At 40.8% G+C, this 27,406-nt stretch overlaps 1 protein-coding gene across 4 annotated transcripts in view; it reads left to right on the top strand.

Moving 5' to 3' along the window:
* Window positions 1-352: 352 nt before the first annotated feature.
* bab1 (bric a brac 1) overlaps window positions 353-27,406 on the top strand; it is a 66,456-nt gene continuing 39,402 nt past the window's right edge. For 3 of the 4 annotated variants that reach the window (XM_036814370.3, XM_036814368.3, XM_036814369.3), the window contains exon 1: window positions 353-3,056. In XM_036814370.3, coding sequence (XP_036670265.3) covers window positions 1,527-3,056 — 1,530 coding nt within the window. In that variant the 5' untranslated portion in view covers window positions 353-1,526. The remainder of the gene's footprint in view (window positions 3,057-27,406) is intronic. The other variant, XM_036814367.3, reaches the window with a different exon arrangement.

Raw genomic sequence — 27,406 nt, 5'->3', positions numbered from 1 at the left:
ACTTTTTAATAAAAATAATTTTTTTATTTCTTCAAAAATAATTTATATTTTGAATCAAATTGTGTATAATTAAAAAAAAATCCTATAAATATTCCTTACAATTATCTTAAAACAAACAAATTTTTTCGATTTCAAATATAGCTTCCCCTATAACATCCTTACTAACTCAAACTCCTTGCCGATATCAACCATATTTTCGCCGCTTTCCCACTTTCTGAAGACCCCCGAAATTTCGGCAGGGGTACTGGTCGGCGGGCCTGGCTCCACCCTCTCCTGCCCAGCGCCTCTGAAAAATATTAGGCCTAAGCCCGCACTCGCACTCAAAATCGCAATCGCAGTGGCATCGCCGTCGCTCTTCGCTGCATTTTCGGGGCAACTTCCGTTTCCTCACGCACGCACACTTGCGACGCATCCTTTGCACGCAATGGTAGTGGTGCAGTAGCGCCAAAGCGCCAAAATTTTTGGGGGTTGCAACGGCGAGAGGCCGAGAACGAGGACGAGTTCGAGCATGTCGAGATACGAGATGGGAGATACGAGGCGAGGACGAAGGACGAAGGACGAGTCGAAAGCCGATTTCGATTTTGAGTTCGAGGAGAGCCAAACCAAAACGCAGCGCAGGAGCAAAGGAATGCGGTGCCGTCAGCCGGCGTTTTTTGGCGCCTACAGCTCGCCGTTTTCAGCCATTTTCCACTGCCGCTCGACTCTGCCTCAGTCGAAGTCTCTGTCTCTGCCGTCGGTTCTCAGTGCCCAGTTCCCAGTGCCCAGCTCCCAGTTCTCGATTCTCAGTTCTCAGCCGCATCGCATTTTCCTTTCGCAAACGGAACGCAACGAAACGCCGGCAGAGCAGTTCGCGAACTATTCGCAACTTCGTCGCGAACTCAGTCGCCGCCTGAGAGCAACAACTACAAAGCGGCGGCAGTGGCAGTGGCAGTTGTTGCTGCAACATCGGCGCTGCCCCTCGGCGGCCCTCAGTTTTCCACAGCCATCGCCACATCCACATCCACATCCACATCCACAGCCACGTCGTCGTGGGCCTTCGTCGTCGTCGTGTGTTAAGTTTGTTTTGAGTTTTTCCGTATCAAAATGTGCAAAACGATTTCAGTCTAATTCAGACGCTCGTGCTGAGAAGACTTTTGGCCCTGTTTGTTGGCCAACATAGAGCCATATCACACTGCAACGGAACTGAAAGCACCACACATTGGACACGACGACGAGAACCGAAACGAACTGAACAGAACTGAGCTGAAAGAACGAAAGGCGGGCTAATTGCCAAATGGCCACGTAGTGCGCGTAGTAACGTAACGAAAACGTAACACACACACTGACACCCACACACACACAGAGACAGCGCACACAGATACTCACATGTACATGCCCACTCTCAGTTAAAGCGTCGTAATTGTCGCGGTTTTCATTCAAACACTTTCAAAAACGCTATGTGAAGAGCGGTCGCGTGACGTAACGTAGCGTTTAACGACCGATCGTAACGGTGATCAACGATCAGCGATCAGCTGTAGCAAAACAAAATGGCGTCGGCGCAGGCGGAAACGAAGGTTGGAATGGCGCCCGAACAGGGAGCAGAGACGCAGAGGCAGCGCAAGAGCTCGGGATCGGGAGCTGGTTCGCCGAAGAGCAGCCGGAGTTCGCCCACCCAGCAGGAGGAGAAGCAGCGCACGAAGAGCGAGGATCGCACCTCACCCACTGGCGGTGGGTCAAAGGACGAGGACAAGGAGGGTCAAGGTCACGCGGCCGGAGGAGGAGGAGGCTCCTCGCCGGTGAGTTCGCCCCAAGGACGCAGTTCCTCGGTGGCCTCGCCCAGCTCCACGTCCCAGCAGTTCTGCCTGCGATGGAACAACTACCAGACGAATCTCACGACCATCTTTGATCAACTGCTCCAGAACGAGTGCTTCGTGGACGTGACCTTGGCCTGCGACGGTCGCTCCATGAAGGCCCACAAGATGGTCCTTTCGGCCTGCTCGCCCTACTTCCAAACCCTGCTGGCCGAGACACCCTGCCAGCATCCCATTGTGATCATGCGGGACGTGAACTGGTCGGATCTGAAGGCCATCGTGGAGTTTATGTACCGCGGCGAGATCAATGTGAGCCAGGATCAGATTGGCCCGCTGCTCAGGATAGCCGAGATGCTGAAAGTGCGCGGCCTGGCGGATGTGACCCACATGGAGGCGGCCACGGCAGCGGCGGCGGCGGCCTCCTCCGAAAGGATGCCCTCCTCCTCCCCAAAAGAGGGGGGCACTTCCACTTCCAGGACTGATAATGAGCGCGAGGCGGAGGAGCTTCTGGCCTTCATGCAGCCGGAGAAGAAGCTGCGCACGGACTGGGATCCCGCTGAGTTGAGACTCTCGCCGCTGGAGCGCCAGCAGGGCAGGAACGTGAGGAAGCGGCGTTGGCCCTCGGCGGACACGATCTTCAATCCACCCGCACCACCCAGTCCGCTGAGCAGCCTGATAGCCGCCGAGCGGATGGAGCTGGAGCAGAAGGAGAGGGAGCGGCAGCGGGACTGCTCGCTGATGACTCCGCCACCCAAGCCACCAATGAGCAGTAGCTCCGTGACGGGGGGAGCCTCGAGACGCCTGGAGACCGCCATCCACGCCCTGGACATGCCCTCGCCAGCCGCCACGCCAGGACCTCTCTCCCGATCCTCGCGACCCCACTCGCAGAGTCCCCAGCAGCAGCAACAACAGGGACAGCACCCCCTTCCGCTGCCCCTGCACCCACACCACCACGCACCACCCGCCCCGCATCCCGCCCAGACCTCGGGATCCTCCCACCATCCGCATCCACCATCGCCCGCTGGAGACTCCCGCTTTCCCCTGGGTCCAGCCGCTGCCATGGCCGCCGCCATGGAACTGAGTGGTTTGGGACCTGGACCTCCCGCTGAACCACGCCTACCACCTCCACCGCCGCACCACCATGGCGCCGGAGTGGGCGGAGGGGGCGTGGGCGGTGGAGCAGGTGGAGCGGGTGGAGGATCATCGCTGGCCGATGACATGGAGATCAAGCCCGGCATCGCTGAAATGATTCGAGAGGAAGAAAGGGTGAGTGGATTTTTATATGAAACAAAACATATTTGATTTTACAAAGATTCAACACTATATGCTTTTGGATATTGTCTGATTTGGAAGTTTGATAGAATAGAATCCATACATTACACCAATCTAGAAGATCTTTATATTGTCGTACCACCTTGCGCTCTTTATATTAATAATGCGAAACATCGAATAAATCTTACAATTTTTAAGGCCAATTAAAAGCCAAATGTTCAATACCCCAAACAATGTTTAATTTTCCTCTGATTAGCTAATGGTAGTGTCAAAAATTCAATACACAAATATATTGCGTTTTAGGATTAGCAGTAAGTTTTAGACACTCGTATATTACTCAAGATAAATATTTATATACACTTAAGATTAGCAGTTTCGATTTATAGTATGATATTTGTCTTTCAAAATGTTATAAACAATATGTTATGACTTGAGTTTGTTAAGAGACTTATCTCTTGCATAAGTCTCTTCTCTTCAATTCTTTAAACGCAATTCTACGAAGAGAGCGGAAGACTCTCTTCTGCTGCTGCCGCGCTGCAACAGCGCAGTTGCAGCGCTGCTTGCCTCTCCTGCTCATAGACTACTTATCTCTTCCGCTCTCCGATCTTTTCCCTCGGTTTGTTTTGATTCACGATTCGCGATCTCCAATCTTCGGCTGCGAAGAATTCTGCCGGCGGCATTTCGCCTCGTGTTGTGACGTCACAGCGCGGAATGCGGAGCTCCAGTCCCACCGTTTTTGAACCCCCCTCCCAACATCCGTTGGGTCCACTCCATGGAATGATTGACAGCATTCACGTGCTCCACGTCGTCCATTGTTCGCTCTCTCTTCGCCCGCTCTTTCTCCCCGCGGAGATTTGCTCCACATTCTACTCCCCTTCCGGAGGTCAGATCCCCCGATTCTTCGGTTCTTCGGTTCTCGGGGAGCAGTCACTGGAACGCTTTGGTGACCAAGAGGTGATTGAAATTCCTGTGGCCTGCGGTTGATTTCGATCTATGGAGCATTTTGTGACTTGTTGTGGTTCGCTAAGTGTGCTTCAATTAGGGCAGCGGCGAAAGAGGTCTGCACAGGAAAAATAAGGGGGTCAAATCAAATGGTAATGTTCATGGGTTCCTTTATGGATGAATCAAAATTCGAACGATTAAGATATTATGAATAATTGCTTGATCATTTTAAGGTCTATCCTCGATCTCTAAAAATCGTTACCATTTTTAAAAGCTAGTTATAAATATTAGAGTGATACTTTTTTAGAAGCACTTGATTTTGATAATATTAAACCTATATATGTCATTAATATTATAAGTTCATTTTTATTTTTAAGAGGAATTATCAAATTTATCTTCTAACCTCCCAAAGTACTGAGAAATTAATTTATAAATGAAATCTTTTTCCTAAAATATTCTGTGTTAATATATCTGTTATGGTATTAACTTGGAATACAATACGGCGATACAATATTTTTGCCAGTTTAGCTCCTTTCAGGGGGCAAACCTAGCGACCGGTTCGAGTTCGACTGCATTAGCACTGAGCTCACCGCAGAATTCGCACTTTAATAAAAATTTGTATTTATTTATCCAATAGACGTCGACGACGTTCACTCAAGAACCCAGATCTCTGGCGGTGGAGATGGAGTTTCATTCAGAGTCCGAGTCCGAGTCCCCGTTCCTTGGCAAGTCGGAGATCAATCGGAATGCGATATTTGTTTGTCTGAAAAGAAACTGCAAAGAAACTCCTTGTTCTCCCGCGGTCCCGGTTCTTGGCCATGTTCCATGTTCCGTGTTTATTGTCGCTTTCGAGTGCATTAATCAAATAGCCGGCTATATGTGCATTAGCCTGCTCATGTGTTCAATTTTGAAGCCGTTTGTTTGCCCCATCTGATCGCCGCGGCGTTGGCTCGTTAGCGTCTCTTTTCAATAAATATTTTGTTTTTATGCTTTTTTAAATATTTTCCCAACTGACCGTTTGCTTTGCTTTTTATGTGCTTAGAAATTCTTTGGAAAATGCATCTGCATCTGCATCTGAATCCGCTGCGGCATCTGTATCTGCATCTTTGTTTGTTTGCCTGGGTATTAGTGTTGCCGGCCGTGTTTATGCTTTCCTGCTGTTTGCCTTTCCGATTGTTCTCCGCACTGCCCCCGCCACCCATAACCCATCGCCCATCATATATTTCCCAACGTTTATTCACACATTTCATTTATTATTAAAAATTGATGCATTTTTCGTTGCTTCGCGGCGATCGCATCAGGCAATGCCATATAGGTACACGGAAAAAAACAGCCTAGTATTTTAATTATTTCAAAAATTTCCCTCCAAGAAATATTTGTGTTTTAGGCAAATTTTAAAATTATTTGTTATTGACAACATGAATCTGACTTTATTTTTACAATATCTGCAAGGCAAAAAAGATCTTAAGATTAAATAAAATCTTCCTTTCCGTGTAAAAATCAAATATTGACAGGCAGCATCCTCCGCCGACGATTCCACCAGCTTCTTTAATATTTATAATTCCTTTCCATTTATATTTATATGGTTGTGTGGATGCATCTCCGATTTATTCCGCCTTTTCTCCCTTCACATAAGCAGATAAAGCCGATAAGTGTCAGTCGCCGTGGTCCAGGGGTCTCAGATCTCAGTTCTGAGTTCTGAGTTCTGAGTTCTCGGTTCTGGCCGTCTGGGCCCTCGGTTTCTGGTGATTAATTGCACTTTTATTTGTCTGCCTTCGCCTTTGTTAAAAATCATTTTTTCTCCTTTACGCATTTTTGTTCTTCAGTTTTTCATATTTTATTGCCAGCGCATTTAGATTGTGTGTGCGAGTGTGCATCATTAGAGGTTGTATATTATTATTGGTTTCCTCTCCAGCCTCTCGATCAGTTCACTGAACTTTTTGCGGAGCGTGGGCGCAGAGGAAGTTTTTATTAGGCCCAATAAGACGATTGAAATCCATCCAAAGGGGAAGTACAATTTTGTCTACAGTTTTTAATCCTAAGAGTCATTTACAGTCAATTTTCCTTTACTAAGCTGAAAGAGAAATTATTTTTAATGCCATTAAAATATATTTTTCTACAGTTTATCCTTTTTACCTAAACATAGAAAAATTAAAAGAGAAAATGCTTGTTCATGGGAATGTATAATTAAATTATTTTTGAAAGAGAAATTATTTTTAATGCCATTAAAATATATTTTTCTACAGTTTATCCTTTTTACCTAAACATAGAAAAATTAAAAGAGAAAATGCTTGTTCATGGGAATGTATAATTAAATTATTTTTCCCTAAAGAATAATTTTTAAAAATTTAAAGAAATGTTAGCTTCAAAAAATATTACAAAATGTGTAGTTCTATGGTATCATTTTTAGAAAATAATTTTTGTACAACAAAAAAAAACAGGCTTAGAAATTCTCAAACTCCCTAGAACAATTGAGATACATGCGGCTACTGATTGTAATCAATTCCGCATCCCGCAGACCTTTCCCTTTCGATTTCCTAGCCACTTTCCCACTCAATTAGTCCGCAGATGAGGGCCAGACCGCAGGGAGAAAAAGGAGAGAGTCCAGAGAAAAAGGGAGAGAAGCTGCGAGAATCTCACACTCATGATTAGCGTGTGTCGCTTACCTTTTTTCCAGCCGGCAAAAACTGCAGCCGAACTGCCGGAAAAAAACGATGCAGACAAATTACCGCAGGGAGGGGGAAATGCTAAACGTGCCACATTCAAACTACTTGAACAAAACCCAGGCAAAAAGGTGAAGAATCGGGAAAAGGGAGCGAGTGGCGTGCATAAAAATTGAAAAAGATGCACACAGCTCGAAAAAGGAATCTCGCATCTCGCAGCGAAGGAAGCCAACAAGCCACTTAACCCAATCGACAAAAGTCATTACACTCGTCACTCTTTCAGACGATGAAGATGAAGCAGACGACCCCACAGCTTCCGCTGTGCACGCCAGTATCTCGAAGATACTTCTCTGTGCGCCACGGATTCCGATTCCCGCGGCTAACGTCGGGGGTTGCATTATATAAAATAATATAAATAATACAATTTATTACGTGGCCCAGCATGTTAGGTTCTCTTTTTTCTCGTACCTCCAGCTGCATCTGTTGCATCTATGCCCGGGCAGTTTGTATTTTCTTTTGTATACAACATCTTCGTGGAAAGTAAATAAATAAAATAAAAATGAAGAAATATATATGAGTTCAGCGCGGCCAAACAAACCCGAAAGCCAAAGAACACAAAAGAGAACGAATCCCCAGCCGAGGAATAAAAGCAAAAATAAATTGTATAATCCGCTTTGATGTATCGCCTTCTGTTTTATATTATTCAGTCATATTTTATATATGCGCACCGATCCGATCCGAACCGATCCCAAAAACCAAAGCGATCCCCACATGGAGAATTCTGAATTCGGAATACAACAACACAAAAGCGGGCCATTCAAGTACTCCCCAAGTAGTTTTTACAGCATCTTATGTTCGTAAAGATGCAAAGCAGATTTGAATGTGAATTTGAATTTGAATTCGGCCCTGGTCGATTTAGTTTAAATGCCTGGCATAAACATTTAATTAAATTCGAAAAGCGGCCATAACAGAGCGATTTTAATGTTTATATTTTCAAATACTTGGCGGAAAATTTTCATTTTTATGGCTAAGCCAAATAAATCGTATACGATGTGGAAATGAAAATGGGAAATGGGATTGCGGCAACAGCTGCACAAGTAATTCGTTGATTAATCTATAAAAATAAATTTGTATCTATGGACTGTGCGCTGTGAAGTATCTTGTGGCAGGGGCCTCCTTGTAGCAGGCATTTTCTAATCGGATTTAGTTGGCCGGCTTCATTTATTTTATTTATTTTTATGCCCGTAATGCGGCATAAATAATTTATGCTGATAAATAACCCCAAATGCCCCCCTCTGAGGCATCATCATAAAGCAAAACAACACACACCGACAGCAGGAAACGAGAAATAGGAGCGGAGCGGCCGTCTTTTCAATCTCATGTATCCTTCTAAAAATATTTATTTATTTATTTTTCAACTCGCACACACACTCACTGCCACACTGGGACTCGCAGAGGTCTGCCCACATTTATTTGTAACCCTGTATAAATTTATTATATTGCATTAGTTGTAAGTCAGACCCAGACTGCGCTGAAACCCAAATACATCTGGGGTAGGGTAGAAGTTGTGGCCTGCTGAGTGTCTTACTCCTGCTCCTCGATTTCCTGGCTCTTTTCTCGGTCTTTGAAGTGCGTGGGTCTGGGGAGGGGGAATGCTTTACAGGAGGGATTGGGCCGGGAAGGTGCGTGAAAAAACTTATTATAAATTACCGTATAAAATATAACAAAGTTGCTGCGAGGGAGCGGCACCTCTGCCACCTCCGAGATACATTCTCGGTGGAGATGGAGTGTGGCAAGGAAGAAGGCGCGGTCAGGATTAGCGAGTGGAATGAAGCTGTTACACGGGGGAAAACTGTGTGCCGAAATGTATATGAGTTATATGGAATGTATTTTATTCATAACCAATAAAAAAAGATTGTTTGAACATAAATATTGTCCTACGATACACAAAACTCTGATCCTCTGCCTTTTTGTTATTTACTGAAAATTATATTGTTAAATAATACGAACTGAAATCATATATAAAATATGTAGAGCTTTGAATACTTATACATTTTGTTATTATTTTCTATCTTCATAAACAGTATATCACTGTTATGATATTTTTTCCCGTGTGCTAACACTGTGAATCATCGAAAAGGACTTGTATGCAAAGGAGGGAAATAAGCGTTAAGTTAGGGAGTTGTAAGTGCATGAATGATGGAGCAACCATCGAATTAGCGAGAGCTGGAGATCGCCTCTAATTGATGTGGGGCACCGGGCACCTCGCTCCCCCACTTCCTATGAGCCATAATGGAAATGCAGGCTCTCAATCAATTATTGATGAGCCCGGATTAGATCCCGACCGGGTGTGAATGTCTTAATCCCGTTGCCATTTTTCCTTTTTGCATTTTAAATATGCATAGTATGTGCAGCGGGCCGCACCCATCTCTTTTAGTAAACGAAAAGAACAAATCTCGAGAGGAGTTTCCAGAGGAACGAGTCGTCTGAGGAGAATGAGGATATGCTCGAGGTCCCTGGCAACAAACTAAAGACAAATATTTACAATGAGCGGCCGATTAATCAAACGCACAGCCAGGCAATACAAAAAAGTATTAAATAAATAAATAAATGGCAGTCCGCCGGGCCGACAACAAAGATCGGCTCCATCAGCAGTTGCCGTTGAAGGAGGCGAAATATCATGTGTATCTGAAAGATACAAGTTTGTCTTGGCTTTTGTCTTTGTGCAAGACCGCCTCTCTCTCCCCCCTCTGCCCCCTCGCAATTTATATCGAACGAAAATAAATTAATTAAAAATGCAGTCGAGCGGACAGAGGGAGATACATATTTTTTACTTTTATTTTCGTGTTGTTTGCTTTTGTTTTGTAATTTATTAAAAGACGACCGAGTCAACGGCTGCAGCGGCAATTTTTATAATTGCATTTATTTATTTACAATAATTGCGCGGCTGGCTGGCTTTTTTCTTTTCTTTTTTTATTTATTTATGGAGCACGCACGTGATTGTCATCAGAAATCGATTGAATTTCAAATTTTGACCCGTCATTCCGGCAGTGCATCGATAAGATAGTGTTAGCTAGGGATTGGGTAACCCAAGAAGTTGGCTGAAGTGCACGGGCTGATTGATTGGGATCGGTGGAACGGGAAAGCCGGGGGAGCTGTTCAGGTGTTGGCTTTGGCGATTAGCCCACTTAAAGCGACTGAAAGATACTCGGATACCGAGATACCGAGGTACTCAACCTCTCAGATACTTGCGGTCGCCCTCGTCATCGTCATCGTCATCCTCATCGCCGTCATCGCCAAACTCAAACAGCTGTTGACGACGCGTCGCACCTCGCTTTCGGCCATTGTGTCTGCTGTTTTGTATCTGCGGCTGAATGAGTGACGTTGTGTGTGCCAAAGTGTGCTTGTGGCGGGCCATAACCTGCCGCAACTCGAAAGCTCACACACAGCAGCGGGACGGCTGAGAAAGGCCAAAAACGGGGAACCGATTCCACAATACACTCCCTGGAAAGGCCCTTTTTATACTTGCGTCATAGGGAAATCACTAGAGTATAAAAGTAAGCAGCAAAATATTTTATAAGCTGACGTCCTATTGATTTATGACAAAAGACAATGTTACTTTATTTATTTTAGTGATATCTGGTTTAAAAAAATTACCTTTATTTTGTAGCTGTTTATCTGCTGATTTATATAAATGTATATCATCATAAAAGCAAATGCCTTAATGTCATAAAATTGATAAGGAGCTTTTATCAAAATGACTTGAGAAAATATCAATTAATCAGTGGTAAATGTTAAAATTGACCAACAGCCATAAAATATGGTTTGTTGATAGCACTTATGGCAGAAGTAATACTTCAAAGAGTAATAAAAAGTTTCGAAAATATTCTTCAAAAATATTTCCTGATAAGATTTTCGTGCGACTTAAAAAAAATGACTAGGAGAAAATCAATTAATCTAGGCTAAACGTTTTAATCGAACAAGAAGTTATAAATTATATTTTACTGCCAAAACTGATACGCAATTCTGGGTAATATTAAATAAAGAGGTAATAAAAATTATTGAAATTATTTTTCCAAATGTTTTGTTGATAAGTCTTTGAAAAGGTGACTTAACCTTTAGCTTCAACTTTTAAAGTGAGTTCATGGGTATTGCGTTTTGGAATATTTTATAAACCTTCTTAAGCGTTTTGTATACTAAGCTTGTTTTATGACAAATTCAATTCAATTTTAAATTGTAAAATTCTTGATGAAGGAACTTAAAATAGTATTTTTTTTATGTTATCTGTTTGTTTTTCGAAAGATCTCTATGAGTACCTTATACCAGCTGATGGACCCGGTTTTCAGTGGCAATCCACCGAAAACGAGGAAATCAAAATTCGCAGCGCCGTCGACTTTGACTTTGATGCGTTGGCCGCACGCTTCATTCACATCCACGTTCACACTCGCACAATGCGATTCACATTCATTCGCACGCTCTACTAACAACAGGGGGTGGGGCATGGGCGTGGGGGGGTTAAGTCAGCAACAGGGGGGTTAAGGGTAGTGAGCTGCGGCTGCGTGTTTGGAGCAAATCGCTCGCTACGTCGCTTTCATTCAATTAGATACATTTGTATCTTATGACATGTATTTTCACACCTTGTGCGCTTTCTTTAATTATTGCCGTATCTCGAAGATACTTTATGCCCTGCCACAAAATCCAAAACTCCACGGCTGCATTGTGCAATAAAAGTAAATACGTTTTGGATTTTTATAACATTTAACATTGTTCGCAGCGCATTTGGGTTTGTTATTTATGAGGGCAGCGGAGCCGAAGAAACCGAGAAGAAGTTATGGCCCCCCCCTCGCGTTCCCTCTTTTATTTCCCTCTCTGTGTGCGTGTGTACCTACGTTTAAATTTTTTATGAGTTCGTAATAAAGTTTCAACATTTTTCATCATTAAAATAAAATATAAAGCCGAAATTATATTTTATCGTCTTTGCATCATTCTTTTCCCTTAAATACACGGGCGCACACACACTCGCCGCCGCGAAGATACAAAGATACAGAAGATACCGAGATACGGATACAAAGTTGAAGTTATGTGTAGCAGCGTCGCCGTCGCGGCCATAATAATGAATATATATGGAGAGAGACAAGAAACCGCACTTTAAATGAAGACGGGCTGCAGCAACCCGGCAAATACATATAATAAATAAAATAAGAAATAACAACAAAAGGAGATGTGAATAAAATACAAAAAATGGAAAGACGCTGCCAAAGAAATATTCTTTAATTTAGACCGCGCCCCCCTTTCAGGGAATCCAAGTGACTGGAGAAAAGGGGAAATAAAAATAAAACGAGAAGCGTAATATAAAATAAATATTTCAAGAAACTCGACTTGGTTGCTGTTGTTCTTGTCCGTGGCATTGTTGTTGTTGTTGCTGTTACTTCTGCTGCCGATGTTGCGGTTGCTGTTGTTGTTGCTGTAGCTGTAGTAATTTATAATATTCCTTAACGATGTGCAAAGGGCAAAAACTGAGCAAGCTGGGCACAGTGGGGTTAAGCGGGCCAAAATGGAGGTAAATCTAATAAGTTATGGGGTGTATTCCGTACCTGGATTACACACTCGCAAAACATTCTGAAGCTTTTTAAAAAAATCAAATAAATTGAAATCAAAAAAAAAAATTTGTAGGTTGATGTACTACATATATATATTATTTTATGTATAGATTAAAATATTTCTTACAAAATTAAATAAGTAAAGTATCTATTCCTAGTTAACCTAAAATAGTTAATTTAACAGATATCACCGTTACGTTTATCAATCTTTGAAAAATTTCATAAATAAAAAAAAATTTCTCCAAGATGTTTAATTTTTTAAAAGTTTCCCTTGACAAAAATATAATTTCTCACCTGAAAGTAAGGGAAAGCAGATGAAAAATTTCCCCCAAGTGCCCCACACCTGGCTCTCCAATTTCCAGTGAGTGTCCAATAGTGACAACATTTATTTGCCCCCATTCCCGAACTCGCAGCACTGACATATTTGCCTAACTTGTGCTGTGCTTGGACATCAGGCATCAATCAGCAGCTTGCGATTGTCCAACTGACAAATGACTTTGGGAAGGTGAAGGGGCTACACATGGCTGGGACTATCTGATTTACAATATCTCGATTTCTGGGGAAGGTATTGCAAATCATGCCCACTGTGTGGAGCCTTAATTCATTTTATTCATTTTTATTGTTGCCGTTCTTTATTTTTCTGCTTTCTGTATTTTTTTAATGCGCAGCTGCTAAGGAAATGATTTTCGAAAATTGAAGTTTATGACGATGAATGGAATGATTTTTTTATTATTATTCTTATATCTCCTCCCCACACACATCGTCTGTCTGCCAGTGTGTTAGTGTGTGTGAGCTTGCCACAACCATTTATATTAATATAAACAATAATTTTAAGCGCTGCAAACTTAAGTTGGCCATTGAACTCTGGCCGACAAGTTAGCAATGGTGGCTGCATTTTAAATATATATTTCTTCATCTTCGGCGGCTGACTGCAATTTGGCTTAATTGCGTGCAAGTCGCCGCTGCTATCTCATTATTATCAGACGGCAGTGACGTCGCACGATTAATCAAATCAAACGAAATCGAATCAAAGACGATTTACATGCACATGCGAAACGCGAAGTGTGTGTGCTCAGTCCCACACACATCCCATCCCTATCCCTGCTCGTTTATATATATAACCATCCATATCTGTATCTGAATCTCTGCCCCTTCGCTCCGAACTGAAGTATCCAAGGGGTTTGGAGCTATGACAAAGCATTTTTAAGCCATTTGATTGACTGACGTTAAAATATTCACGAGCGGTGCATGCAGCGATTTTAATCGCTAGCTCGCCCCATTCCTTCGCCACTCTTCAGTTCTCTATGCAAAAAATAATAATTATTAAAAAACCATATGAGCACGGGGCTCGCTGTGTGCGGAGCTTAGCAGGAGAAGAAGTGCACGCAGAAAATTAATGTCGCCCTTATTGGTTAACAAAAAGATGGTACTTATATAATATAAGTAACCTAAGTGATAGAACAAAAAAAAAAAAATATACTAAGAGCATTTCTTCATTGAAGGACTAGTTTAATGATTAAAAGAAAAATCCTCCTTTATCCTTTATTTTCAGACCTAAGCGATAATCACAATTCTGTTTTATACTTGCATTGCAAAATTGCTAGCAAAAAAAAGATCTGGTGAATACAAAAATAATACATTTCAAAAAATAACATAATAAACATTAGCTAACTAGATATTTCCCTCTGTGTAAGATAAAAAATCGAGTGCAGGGACAGATGACGGTGTTGCAGTTGCAGTTGCAATGTTGCTGGGGCTCTGCCTTTGGGCCCGGCCTAAGTATCTGTATCTGCGAGCACATATATCTATATATCTGCATCTGTGAGCCGTGTGCTGTGGGGCATTTGTTGTTGGCAGCCAAGGAGAAGAAAGGCGAGGGTGGGGTGGGATTAATGAATTTGATATAATGACATTTTAGATTGCATCTGCATAACATTTAATTGTGTTTGCTTGTTTGGCACCGGCAGACACGCGCTTTCCGCCTCGTCATTCCCAAAAGAATGGGCCAAAAGGCGAAAGGCAATGAAGTATTGAAATATTGAAATATGGTTAAGGGGCAGCCCATTTCACCGTTTCGCGAGTGGGTGCAATTCGATCGATTTTGTTCCTAAACTTTTCGCAGTTGCCCATATGCAAATGGCGCGTAATGGGCGCCTCATTAAAGTTTAAGGCTTGCAACAAATGGACAATCATTTTTTCTGCTCCTGCCCCTGTCCTCGTTTACGTTTTCTCCTCTTTTCCAGTGGCATTTCGCTGACTGACTGTTTTCTCCTGCTCAGGGCTCACTCAATTAAAATGTAGAGCCCGCCGCACTGGGCTGCAATTGCAGTCGCCTCTGCGCTGTGTTTGTTGCCTAATTTGCCAATTAACTTAATAGGCATTTATTATTTAGCAATAAAATATGCAAAGCAATTGTTCAAAATGTGGCACACACAGAAGCACACACACATTAAAAACCAGGGCCGTGGGCAAGGGGGTGCAACAATAACTCGGCCAACTGTACCGGTGGCTACAATCAACAGAAAACTAAAAACTGAACACAGAAAACAGAAAACAGCCGCAGCAACTGGCATAATAACTTTTGAAATGACAGCGAACAAACAAAAAATATTGAGAAGCCAGGAGGAGCGAGCAGCTGGCCAAGGACGAAGTGGAAATACCCTGCAGTAGGACACTGAGGAAAAAACGTACTCCAAAGAAAGTCATTTTTAAAAAACTATTGAAATTCAGTGTACTAAAGAATATAAATCTTTAAATATTTGTTTAGTTTCTGAAAGGTCGTTATGTAGTAGGTTACAGAAACAATATTTAGGGTAATTTATTTCAAAACTAAATGGGTTCCAATGGATATGATCATCCTAACCTAACCTGCCATGTTTGGCTATGTTTTTCCCCCAGTGCAAAAACCCCTTTCCAGGCCAAGTGCCCCGTCTTTCTTCAGTTGCACTACCAACTTCGACTTCAACTTCGATGCCTCGGCGACTGCAAAAACAGAAAACATAATTTACTTTGGGCTGCATAAACAATGCAATAAAATAAAAGAACCGATGCGAGAAGCGCGCGGAGCGAGGGGAGGAATAAAATATATGGCATTGGAATAAAATATTTGTAACAATAATAACGCAGAGCCAGAACGAGTCGGGATCTTAGAGCTGGGTATCTTAGAGACAGAGACACGCACACTCAAAACAAATTGGCCGGGACCCGGGACCCCAAGAAGAAAAGCCGGCGGAATGGAGAGCAGAGGCGGCAACTCTACTCAGTTATTAGGGGCAATCAAAATGAGCAGGAATTCAGAAATTATTATCCATACGCCATCCGCAGTTGGCAGCCAAGAAACGCAGGACATGGCTGTGGAAAAAAGAGGGGTCGGGGTCCAAATAGGTGGGCTTAAAGGGGGCTAAGATGGAGCGGAGGCAGCGGTGAGGTTGGTCCGCACGTTTCGATTTTGTGCGATTTGTTTTGTGGATAAAAGTTTTCAAATGTATCTGTATCTGCGGCTGCAGTCGTATCTGTACACGGAAAGAAATAAATGGTGTTTGAATCTGTTTAACTATTTAGCAGACTATTGAGTATCAGAATAAAATGTAACAATTAACAAATAACTCATAAAGGTGACTAAAAGTATGCAACAATATATTTTGAATGAATTCTGCATACTTTTACACGCCTTTATAGTGAAATCCGAAGCCTCTTTGGTTATTTTATAAATATCCATTATTCCTGTGAATACGAAAAAGATCTTAAGCCCATTTTTACCTGTGCAGTTGTATCTGCAGCGGTGTTCTGGGTCCGCAGAACTTTTCTAGACCAGCTTCGTTACCTTTTGGCCGAAGTACAAGCTGAATATATACGTGGCCCAATAAATTTCGGGTCTGCTTCCCCATTTTCGATTTCTTTCGAGATACATATATTTGATAAATTATTACTTGTGCGCAATTGGTTTGTTATTTTAAATATGTATTTTGGCCGTTTCGCATTTTTATTGCATTTAGTTTTTCGCGTTGAATTTATATTTATGCGCTTATGAAATAAATTACGCATACGCAGGGGCACACACATCCACTCGCAGCGAATTCCTCAAATAGTTTTCGCATCATTTTCGGGTGCATTAAATTTTATTTGCAATTTCTTAACGACTTACTTGTACTTGAGGCACTACTTATATTTAATTTATTATGTTTTTCCAATTCGATTGAGGGAGATGAAGGAGGTGCAATGGCAATGAAAAATTATGAGCTCGATTTATTGGTCATTCGATGGGTGAATAACAAAGCAAGCTTCATGGCGATGGTTTCCCCTAAATAACTTTGATCATTTTTGAAAGAGTTGAGCTCGTGATAGGAAAAAATACAGATGACAATCAAAATAATAATAATAAACAATAAAATAAATAAAATAATATTACAGGTATGTTGATAGAAGACACGAAAAATTGAGAGATTGTCAGTTACTAGAACAAAATTATTTTGTATTTATTCAATTGTAGATATCTATAAATTCTGTATTACAAATGATAGATAGATTTTGCGTAAATCAAAAGACATACAGCTCACGCCATCACCTCTAATATCCCCCTTCGCATCACCATAATTAACTCTAACTTGCGACTGAATTAAAAAAGTTTCCATTGGCACCAAGACAAAGCGACTTAACTAAATAAAAACACTCAAAGCGGGGCGCAATTGAAAGCGTTAAAATAAATATGAGATGCAAATAAATAATAAGTTAAAACACTCGGGTAAATATTGTAAATGGCACAGAGACGACGACCTCCCTCGATCTCCGATCTCCGGTCCCCGGTCCCCGGTCTCCGAATCCGTATCTCCATCTCCGCCAGCTATTTGCCTTGTGTCTATGTCTCTAGTTTGCCATCGGGTTGATCAAATATTTGCCCCTCTAGCGTTTTAAAACTTAAAATTATTGTCTAAATAGAAACGCGGGTAAATATCACCGCACTGGCTGCGTGTGTGTATCTTTGTGTGTTTTCCTATTACGACAGCCCACAGGCCTACATTCGGTTAATGTAATGATACCAAATGGTGTACAACAAAAACAAAATGACAAAAAACATCGTGAAGAAACTGAAAAAACAACCTCTCTACACGTTCGACCCATTAATAAAATGGCAAAAGTTACGGATTTCGAATTATTATTATAACAATAACATTAATAACGTTATTACTACTGCTTGCGACAGTTGAAAACGGAGCTCGAGACTGGGTATTTGAATTTCTATTTGTGTCTAGGGGGTTGGAAATCCAATACAACTTGGAAGATAATTATTATTTATATTCTAACAAAATGCATAAAGTTTTATGGCTTCTTCCTCCCCACAAAAGCCCCATCCCTTCACCCCAAAGAGCCAAGGGGACAAAGCCGTTGACAAAACTGCGCATAAAACGAAATTACATTCTACCTATAAAGGCGATAAGCAATGGGATGGCAATATATGCATATATATACGTCTATATAGTTGCGCACATATATATAATGTATATGAGTGGCTATATAACTATAGCAAAATATTGCACAATATATATTTTATTACGAACACTTTATGAGGCCTTCTCGGTTAGCGACGCGTTGACGTTATAAAAGAACAAACATGGGGTAAAGGGACTCAAGGGGAACGGGTAGCAAGACGGGCCTCTGGAAAATCGATGGGAAGAAATATTTATTTGTGTTAAGAGTCCACAAAGTGTTTTTAAGGCTTTAAGCGAATATTTTATACCATTATTAAAAGGACATTGTTTTTGATTTAATTTGGCAAATACCAATAGTTTAAGGAATATATTATTATTATTTTATATTATTAGATCACCTTAACTACGGGCTAAAAATTGGACTCACGTTAAAATAATAAATTTAAATGTAGAATATTAGAGAATTCAACCACAAATTTATAGAGGTATGAAACGTCTAAATCGGGATACAATAACACAAGTTATGGAATTTAGAAGTGAAGTTTTGGGCTCCCATTTTGAAAGCTATTGGAATAACGGGAAAATCAAACATGAAAATTTGGTAAAATTTGAACCCTCGTCGAAAAGATACATTTAAATTTAGATAATTAGAAAATTCGAACACAAATTCATAGAGGTATCCCACATTAAAATCGGGTTAACATAACCCAAGTTATGGAATCTACAAGTGAAGTTTTGGGTTCACATTCTGAAAGCTATTGGAATTACGGAAAAATCGAACATGAAAATGTGTTAAATTTTTGACCCTCGCTTAAAGGATATATTTAAATGTAGAATATAAGAGAATTTAACCACAAATTCATAGAGGTATCCCACTTCAAAATCGGGTTTATATAACCCAAGTTATGGAATCTACAAGTGAAGTTTTGGGTTCACATTCTGGAAGCTATTGGAATTACGTAAAAATCGAACATGAAAATGGGTTAAATTTTTGAACCTCGCTTAAAGGATATATTTAAATGTAGAATATAAGAGAATTTAAGCACAAATTCATAGAGGTATCCCACTTCAAAATCGGGTTTATATAACCCAAGTTATGGAATCTACAAGTGAAGTTTTGGGTTCACATTCTGCAAGGTATTGGAATTACGGAAAAATCGAACATGAAAATGGGTTAAATTTTTGACCCTCGCTTAAAGGATATATTTTAATGTAGAATATTAGAGAATTTATCCACAAATTCATAGAGGTATCCCACTTCAAAATCGGGTTTATATAACCCAAGTTATGGAATCTACAAGTGAAATTTTGGGTTCACATTCTGGAAGCTATCGGAATTACGGAAAAATCGAACATGAAAATGTGTGAATTTTTGAACCCTCTCTTAAAGGATACATTTTAGTGTAGAATATTAGAGAATTTATCCACAAATTCATAGAGGTATCCCACTTCAAAATCGGGCTTATATAACCCAAGTTATGGAATCTACAAGTAAAGTTTTGGGTTCACATTCTGGAAGCTATTGGAATTACGGAAAAATCGAACATGAAAATGGGTTAAATTTTTTACCCTCACTTAAAGGATATATTTAAATGTAGAATATAAGAGAATTTAACCACAAATTCATAGAGGTATCCCACTTCAAAATCGGGTTAATATAACCCAAGTTATGCAATCTACAAGTGAAGTTTTGGGTTCACATTCTGCAAGCTATAGGAATTACAGAAAAATCGAACATGAAAATGGGTGAATTTTTGAACCCTCTCTTAAAGGATACATTTTAGTGTAGAATATTAGAGAATTTATCCACAAATTCATAGAGGTATCCCACTTCAAAATCGGGTTTATATAACCCAAGTTATGGAATCTACAAGTGAAATTTTGGGTTCACATTCTGGAAGCTATCGGAATTACGGAAAAATCGAACATGAAAATGTGTGAATTTTTGAACCCTCTCTTAAAGGATACATTTTAGTGTAGAATATTAGAGAATTTATCCACAAATTCATAGAGGTATCCCACTTCAAAATCGGGCTTATATAAACCAAGTTATGGAATCTACAAGTGAAGTTTTGGGTTCACATTCTGGAAGCTATTGGAATTACGGAAAAATCGAACATGAAAATGGGTTAAATTTTTGACCCTCGCTTAAAGGATACATTTTAATGTAGAATATTAGAGAATTTAACCACAAATTCATAGAGGTATCCCACTTTAAAATCGGGTTTATATAAACCAAGTTATGGAATCTACAAGTGAAGTTTTGGGTTCACATTCTGGAAGCTATAGAAATTACGGAAAAATCGAACATGAAAATGGGTGAATTTTTGAACCCTCGCTTAAAGGATACATTTTAATTTAGGATATTAGAGAATTTAACCACAAATTCATAGAGGTAACCCACTTTAAAATCGGCTTTATATAACCCAAGTTATGGAATCTACAAGTGAAGTTTTGGGTTCACATTCTGGAAGGTATTGGAATTACGGAAAAATCGAACATGAAAATGGACTAAAAATTGTTCTCTCGTTTACAAGAAACATTTAAATGTTGAACATTAGAGAATTCAACCACAAATTCAATGAGGTATCCCACGTCTAAATCGGGATCCAAAAACTCAAGTTATAGAATTTGGAAGTACATGAGACAAGTCTGATACCCTTAAAAAATCTTGATACCTTAATATATCGAATCTTATTATAAATAAAAAGTTCTACGGAAGTCCGCCATTAACTAAACTGTCATTAAAAATAATCTTCATAAAGAAAGCAATAAATTGAACCCATTTAAAAACCGAATTAGATCGTAATTCAAGTCTGATCGAAGTGTCAGAAGACTTGTTGTACCCATAAGCGGATTACCCATTTCATATTTTCTCCGTTTCCGTTTCGAGCGGCTTTCGAGGGTCGTAAAAAGCAGCCCACTCCTGAAACCTGAAGCCTGAAGCCCGATAGAATGGCCGGATACAAAGAGCAAATCTAAACATATCTGGCCCATCGGCCACGCCCTTAATCAACTAAGTAAGTGATATAAAAAACGCCTCGTAAAAGTGCGAGAATGCAGCAAATGCAACATTGTTGCACCAGGCAAGCGGAGCAATGCGAAAAGTTGTGGCTCAAATGGTAAAATGGTAAAATTGTAAAATGACCAAATGGCAAAAACAGCAAATAACTACCACAATTAACTTGCGCCAATTTTTATGTGCCACTACAAGGGGCGCCACACGGCCAAAATCCACATCACATCACTTCGCCTGGCAACCACTCCACTTTGCCTCGGCACTCTTTTTATTGGCCTCTGCGCTCAGTCAGCGGCCTTATTCAAGTCGCATATAATTAGAATTAATCATTAAAATGTAATAATAATACGAATAAATGCAGCAACATTGTTGCGGCCAAACGGAGACCGCAGAGCAAGAAATTATTTTACGATGTTGCTGCTGTGTTTCTGTGGCTGTGGATGTTGCAGGGGCAACTTGGGAACTTGGCAACCGGCAACATGCCTCCTGCAATCTTTTATGACCGCGTGCATTTTTACAGCTGGCCCGCTCTTCTAGCCAGCTTTTTTATATTAAAAGTAATAAAAGTTAAAATGGCAGTGAGTGCGGGAGAGCGGGCTGAATTTATGGTCTTAAAACTAATTTAACTTTTATAAAATTACCAAACACGCATAAACACAATTTTAATGCCGGACGCACGCTGCAAGTTCGTCTTCTTTTCTTCGGGTGTTGCAACAAACTCGACCCGCCGATGAACCCGGGATGCATTCGCATTCTCGGGCACTTACTGTGCACTGAGAGAACTTGCATTAAATTGGACCAGATTCTATATATAAAATAATAATTAAAGCAAAATATTTATTAATATAAAAATAAATAAAATCAATACCACGTGGTTTTGAAAACAGGATGACAAACATTCTATTTATATCAAACACCTATATATTTTGGGGAAATTTATTGTAATTGTGTATAAATTTTCCTCAGTGCACAGCTGAGCCAGGGCAGTAAACTGTTGTTGTTGCTGCTGCTGATGCTTCTTTTAGCTGCTTTTTGTTATTCATATAAATTTTATTCCATGCCATTCTGTTGTTCTCTTTTTTGTTTGCAATTTTTTATGGGGCCAGGGCAAGTTTGTTGCTGATTTTTATGCGAGCTGCAGCAAATGGCCGAGAAAGCACAGCGCATCTCATCAGCTGGCCCACAAGATTGGCGGAGAGCTTAGCTTTTTGGCTAATTGCAGGTGGACAGGTACTGGAACAGGTGATTCCCATCTCGCATTCCCCGTTCCCTGTTCCCTGTTCCCCGATCCTCTCTAATTACCCGGCATATTCGCAATGTATAGCTATTCGAGCCGAACTGAGATACAATTTCGTAAACGGAAGCAATTAACGTGGCCCCATAACAGCTTGTAATTAAAATTATAATAAGATGCCTGGCCAAAGATATAGAAAATAATACATGCGAATGAGATACGTGGATGTGGCTCTGTTTCTGTATCTGTATCTGAACATGTCGCTCTTGCTGTGCCAGCTCAGCATATACAGCTAAAGATACAGACACATATTCGTGGAAGTACATTTATCGAACTGTGCAAGTCAGCAAGTCGCTAGACAATTATTTCAAACAAAATAGCGGCGATAAATTTCAATATCTGAGCGGTACACGTACGTAGAAATGGAGAAATAATAACAATAATAACTAAAAACGACTCGAGACGAGCGGCAAATGCGCACCCATCAGATACAAAGATACGCGATGACAGGCGGCGCAAGAAACGTAACAAAACCAGAACACAGAACAAAAAACTAAAAACGCTGTAATTAAATTCGTGTGCCTCTAACTGTTGTTGTCGTTAGTTGTATTGCATATTCCTTATACCGTGGGTGAATCTAACAAATACTTGTTAGAGATGGGCGCGTGAACCATCGTCATTTAATACAAAAATATTTTATTTTTCTTACAAATATAAAAATGTTATAATTTATTAAAGTTGAAGAAGGTATATTGTAAATGATATGTTCAATTTAGGGATCAGCTTAGATTATGGTATGTGAGTAATTTATGAAAATGATGTAATTTCTAATAAGATAGTTTTACCATAATGGGAACATTTTGGTAGAGGTAAAAAAGGAGTTAAATAATGGAAAGCATTCTGTAACCAATAGTGAATTATGTCCAAGATCAATTGTCCAGCCTCTATGCGACATTCATACTTAATTTATTTAAGCAAATACAAGTTCCAAGGGCTGAAGTTCCCTTACGATCCCATCGCTAGGTACCAAAACAGCTGGCTACCTCACGCAAATACAGATGGAGATACATTGCATTTAACTAAGTGCTGCACTTCGTATTTAATTTTATTTCCACTTGTAAGACAACAAACTAAAGTAGGCTAATTGTTTTTGTTGTAGGAGCTGCGGCACAAGTATCTGCAAGATACGAAAATAACAAAAGAGCCCCACAAAAGCGCGGAGAAAGAAAAACAAACTCGTACTCAAGATACAAAAAAAGAAATAGACGGAAAAAGGAAAGCCTGTTCTTTGCTCATTTATTTGCTTCATTTCTGTTTCTGTATCTGTATCTGGATTCATTATGGTTATTATTATATGATGTTGCCGTTGCCGCTGCTTTCTTAGAAATAATGTACAACGAAAATTAATATTATGCAGCATGTTGCGCGATGCAAAGATACAGAGATACACAGATACACAGCCGGAGATACATTTGGCGTAATTAATGTCGGGAAATGCAGACGAGCCGGGCCATAAAAACTACATCGAAATGGAGGCGGGGTTATTATATGGGGGCAGAGGCATCAAGAGAAATTGTTGTAATATTTAATTGAATTTTTCCAAGTCAGCTTTATCCACTTCATTTGCTGCCCCTTCTGCATTTCTGCTGCTCTTCCCAGTGAGTCATTAGAAAACATAAAATTTAATAAAAATCATAAGTGCTCGGCGGCGGCGGCGTCAATTTGATGTTCAACTCTCGAGGCCATGGGATCGTGGATTGTGGACTGCGGAGCGAAGACCATGTGTTGTAATTTATAAAATGCATCTAGATGCAATTAAGTAAAGCATAAAAGTAAATTACAAACAAATGCGGAAGATGCAATGCCCCGCCGCAGCGGAAAGCCAAAAGTATTTATAAGTTGATTTTGATATTAAAAAATATCTCTCTGCCACGTCCATTCGGCGGGGAAATGATTTACAAATTAAGGCAGCTGGCTTAGGGAGTGGCTGTGGTAGGGGATAGGGCCTAGGGCCAGACGAACCAACAAGACCAGACACCACATCTTTATTATTTTTAGATAAATATCTTTCGATTTCGCCAGCTGCACTTCCTCCTTTCGGCCGCCATTCAATTATTTATTTACTTTACTTTTAATACATTTTTAATGCGCGGGAAACCCTTTTTGGCATACGCGCAACTCATCTGGCACTCGATTTATTCCCGTCAGATATCTGGATGTACATAGCGATTTAGATGTGAGAGGGGTATGTTGCAGCGGATGGGATGCTGCACCTCATCATCAATTAGATGTGCCACGAGCTGTGGCAGCGTTTGAAGTTGGCATCGCGATGCTGATGGGAAATTAAGAGTGCAGCTCCTAGAAGGTGCAAAGATGGGGAAATAATGCGGATAATTCGCCCGCAGATCCATCAGCCAGTGGCGAATGGAAACAAGCAAGCGGTCTAATCGAAATCTGGATTTATTTTACTTTATGCAAGAAGTCATGCGATGTAATTTAAAAAATAATTAAAAGCTAAAGACTACAACTTTGATTTATTTTTAAGTTGTACAAATTAGAAATATCTATAGTTATTTTCAATTTAAGATATTCATTGACTTGTTTAGAGTTCAAATAAAAATGTTAAAACATATTTTTCAATTTGATATGTGGATTTCTGACCATTTCACCACTCATTGCCCTTTTTCTCTCCTGTTCCCAAATATATTTGCCATCAAATATGCAGCTGGCTAAAATGCAACTAAACTAAAGCAAATTAGGCGCAGCGCACATATTTGATTTAGTTACTTGCATTTAATATGCGCCGGGCCCCAAATGCCGAAGCCTTAAAAGCCCATAAATGTCAGGCCACGTCACAGAATCGCCTGGAAATTCATAGATGTGGGGGTTTTGGGGGGCTCCTCTGCCGGCTCGTCGACAAGTTGAAATGTCGAAAGCAATTAAAAATGTAGAAAATTCAATCGGAAAAATCTAATTCGATTTCTATGCCGCGTTTTTGCCATTGCCTCGTAGTCGTTCGCTTTTCCAACTTGCTGGAATGTTCAACACTCTGGCCAAACACACACACTGCCACACACACCCACACATTGATGGATAGAGAGGCAATAACTGCCATTCTGTGTAGGCCAAGAAAAAATATGGATTCAGCTCGGTCAAGAACGGCTCGAAAAAAGAGCCGCTCTTGGCTGGGCGGATTTAGAAAAATACTAATGAAATTATATGCCGGCGGATGGCATATATCCTGTCCAGGACGAAGGACAAAGAGTGCAGGCCAATAATAGAATTTTCCAAATGGGGAAATTAAAATTCTCGCCGTCTTTTCAGACGATTTATCTTAGAGAAAGTTCAGATGATCTTGGCTTGAGTCTGGACTACTTCCGATCGATTACTTCTTACAATTACCTATTAAGAAAATGTTCGGAACTCAAAATAATGAGTAATGGTATAAGTTGTATTCTAGTTTTGCCTTTATCTTTATAAGACAATGTTGTTCCCAGTGTATTGTTAACGGATCTTCTGTTTCCCTGCACCTTTAAGTCGGCTCCCAAAGAGGGAAAGTTGCAGGGGCGACCGGTGGAGAGTGCTGCATGTTTTATGGCTCTTGAATGCGTTTCATTAACACGTTGGCAAATGGTGCGTAGTAAAAGCCTCCGCCAGGAACCTCCCTTAACCCATTTGGCCCCGTCCGCCCACTTTCATCCACCCCACCCAAACTCATCCCGCAGGCCATGTGATTTAGCTTTACAAATGAATGCGTCTGGCTAGTGCGAGAAGTTGGAAAACCCGGCGGGGAAACGGGCGATGTGGGGGCAACTCCTCTAGTCTGGTCAAAGGAAAAAAGCTGAACGAACAAAACGTTGCGCCTGTTATTGGCAACTTCTGTATCTGTAAAAGGGTGTGTGTTGTGCGGCAGTGTGTGTTTGGGCCACCCACACACAGGGCTATTTGAACATGGCCAACAGGCATCGCCAGGTCCTGGATTCTCCATGGCTTCTCTTCTCTTCTCCTGCGCCTTTTGCCAAAAGCCTCGAGTTGCACATGCACCTAATGCAAATACACACACACACGCGAATAGGGGGTGGTGAGGGGGGTTAAGGGAGGTGGCTCAAAGGGTGTGGGTGGTTTAGGAGCCATCGCCTAACCAAATCGAGCCGTGTGTCTGCTGCGGTCGCCGTCAGCAACGCGTTGTCGGCGCTGCGTTTTCTATATACAGTCAACACCCGTCTTAACAGACCCTTGGAAAATAGTCTTAAGCTTTTAAAAACATGAAGATAGGATGAGATAAGGTCATGAAAAAATCTGACTTTTATAAGGGTTTTCCCACGTCTTTTATTTTCTAAGACAATATTTTGAAAAATGTACATAAATGAAAACTTTAGAAAATAATGCTACTTAAGTAATCAACTTTGTTTTTAAGTCGAGCTTTGGAAAGACAACCTAGATTTTCATTGCATACTTTTGGACACCTTTTATAAAACGATACTTTATAGAATCTAGTAACATGAAGTATTATAAAAAATTTAAGTAAATGTAATATTTATGATGACAAATATGTTACAATTCCTATGAACCCTGTTCTTAATCTCTTTATCCAACCCCAATCTTACAGTTCTTCGCACATCATCCAGTTACCACTGTACATATATTTGATAGCGTACACGTTAGGAAAATGCATTTATCTCGGCCTATTGCCTGGGCACGAATTTGCAACTTCAGCTGAGGGTGGGAGTTGCTTCTGTCTCGTTTTTGGCAGGCGCGCAACGAAAAATTCCGGGGATTTTCCCCCGGCGAGGGGAAAATCGGGGAAATTCTACGGGGAAGGGGGAGGTGTATGTGGAGGGGCTGGAGCTCAAGCCGCAGTTGCCCGTAGACTCCAGTCTGAAGTATATAGTATAGTAGCGATTGCAGCACAACGGCATTTTGTTCGCATTGCGTATACGCAACATAAAATGCACACACACAGCAGCCACACACAAGCACTCACACACACACACATGAACACCCGAAATTCGCGCCCAGAAATAGGCAGCAATATTTTCCCATTATTAAAATCCTTTTCGTTTCTCTCTATCGTTACAGGTAAGTTCCAGTGGCGATTTTACCTCGGGTAACGTAAGTACCGAGCATTTGTATTAATAAACTCTAATTGACGACAAGTCTGCACACCTCAAAAGTAAAGTTTTGACGTGCAAATTGGTTAGGTTAAATGTGGGGTTCCTGAAAAAAGGAGGAAAATCTCGAAAGGGGTACCAATTAAATGCTATGTAAAGTGCAAGTTAATGAACAGCGGCGCCAAGAAGCAAGAAACAAGAATAATAATAACAAATCACCGACTGAGGTCGATGGTAAATGCAACAAACTGCACAAAACCCTCGACCCTTCCCCCTCTCCCATCCAACGATCCTAACTGCCCGCTCTATATGCGATATGTAAATGATTTCAATGGAAGCCCAACACAGT

This window comes from Drosophila suzukii, chromosome 3, assembly GCF_043229965.1.
Source record: "Drosophila suzukii chromosome 3, CBGP_Dsuzu_IsoJpt1.0, whole genome shotgun sequence".
Taxonomy (NCBI): domain Eukaryota; kingdom Metazoa; phylum Arthropoda; class Insecta; order Diptera; family Drosophilidae; genus Drosophila; species Drosophila suzukii.
This window is presented reverse-complemented; position numbering and strand designations above follow the sequence as displayed.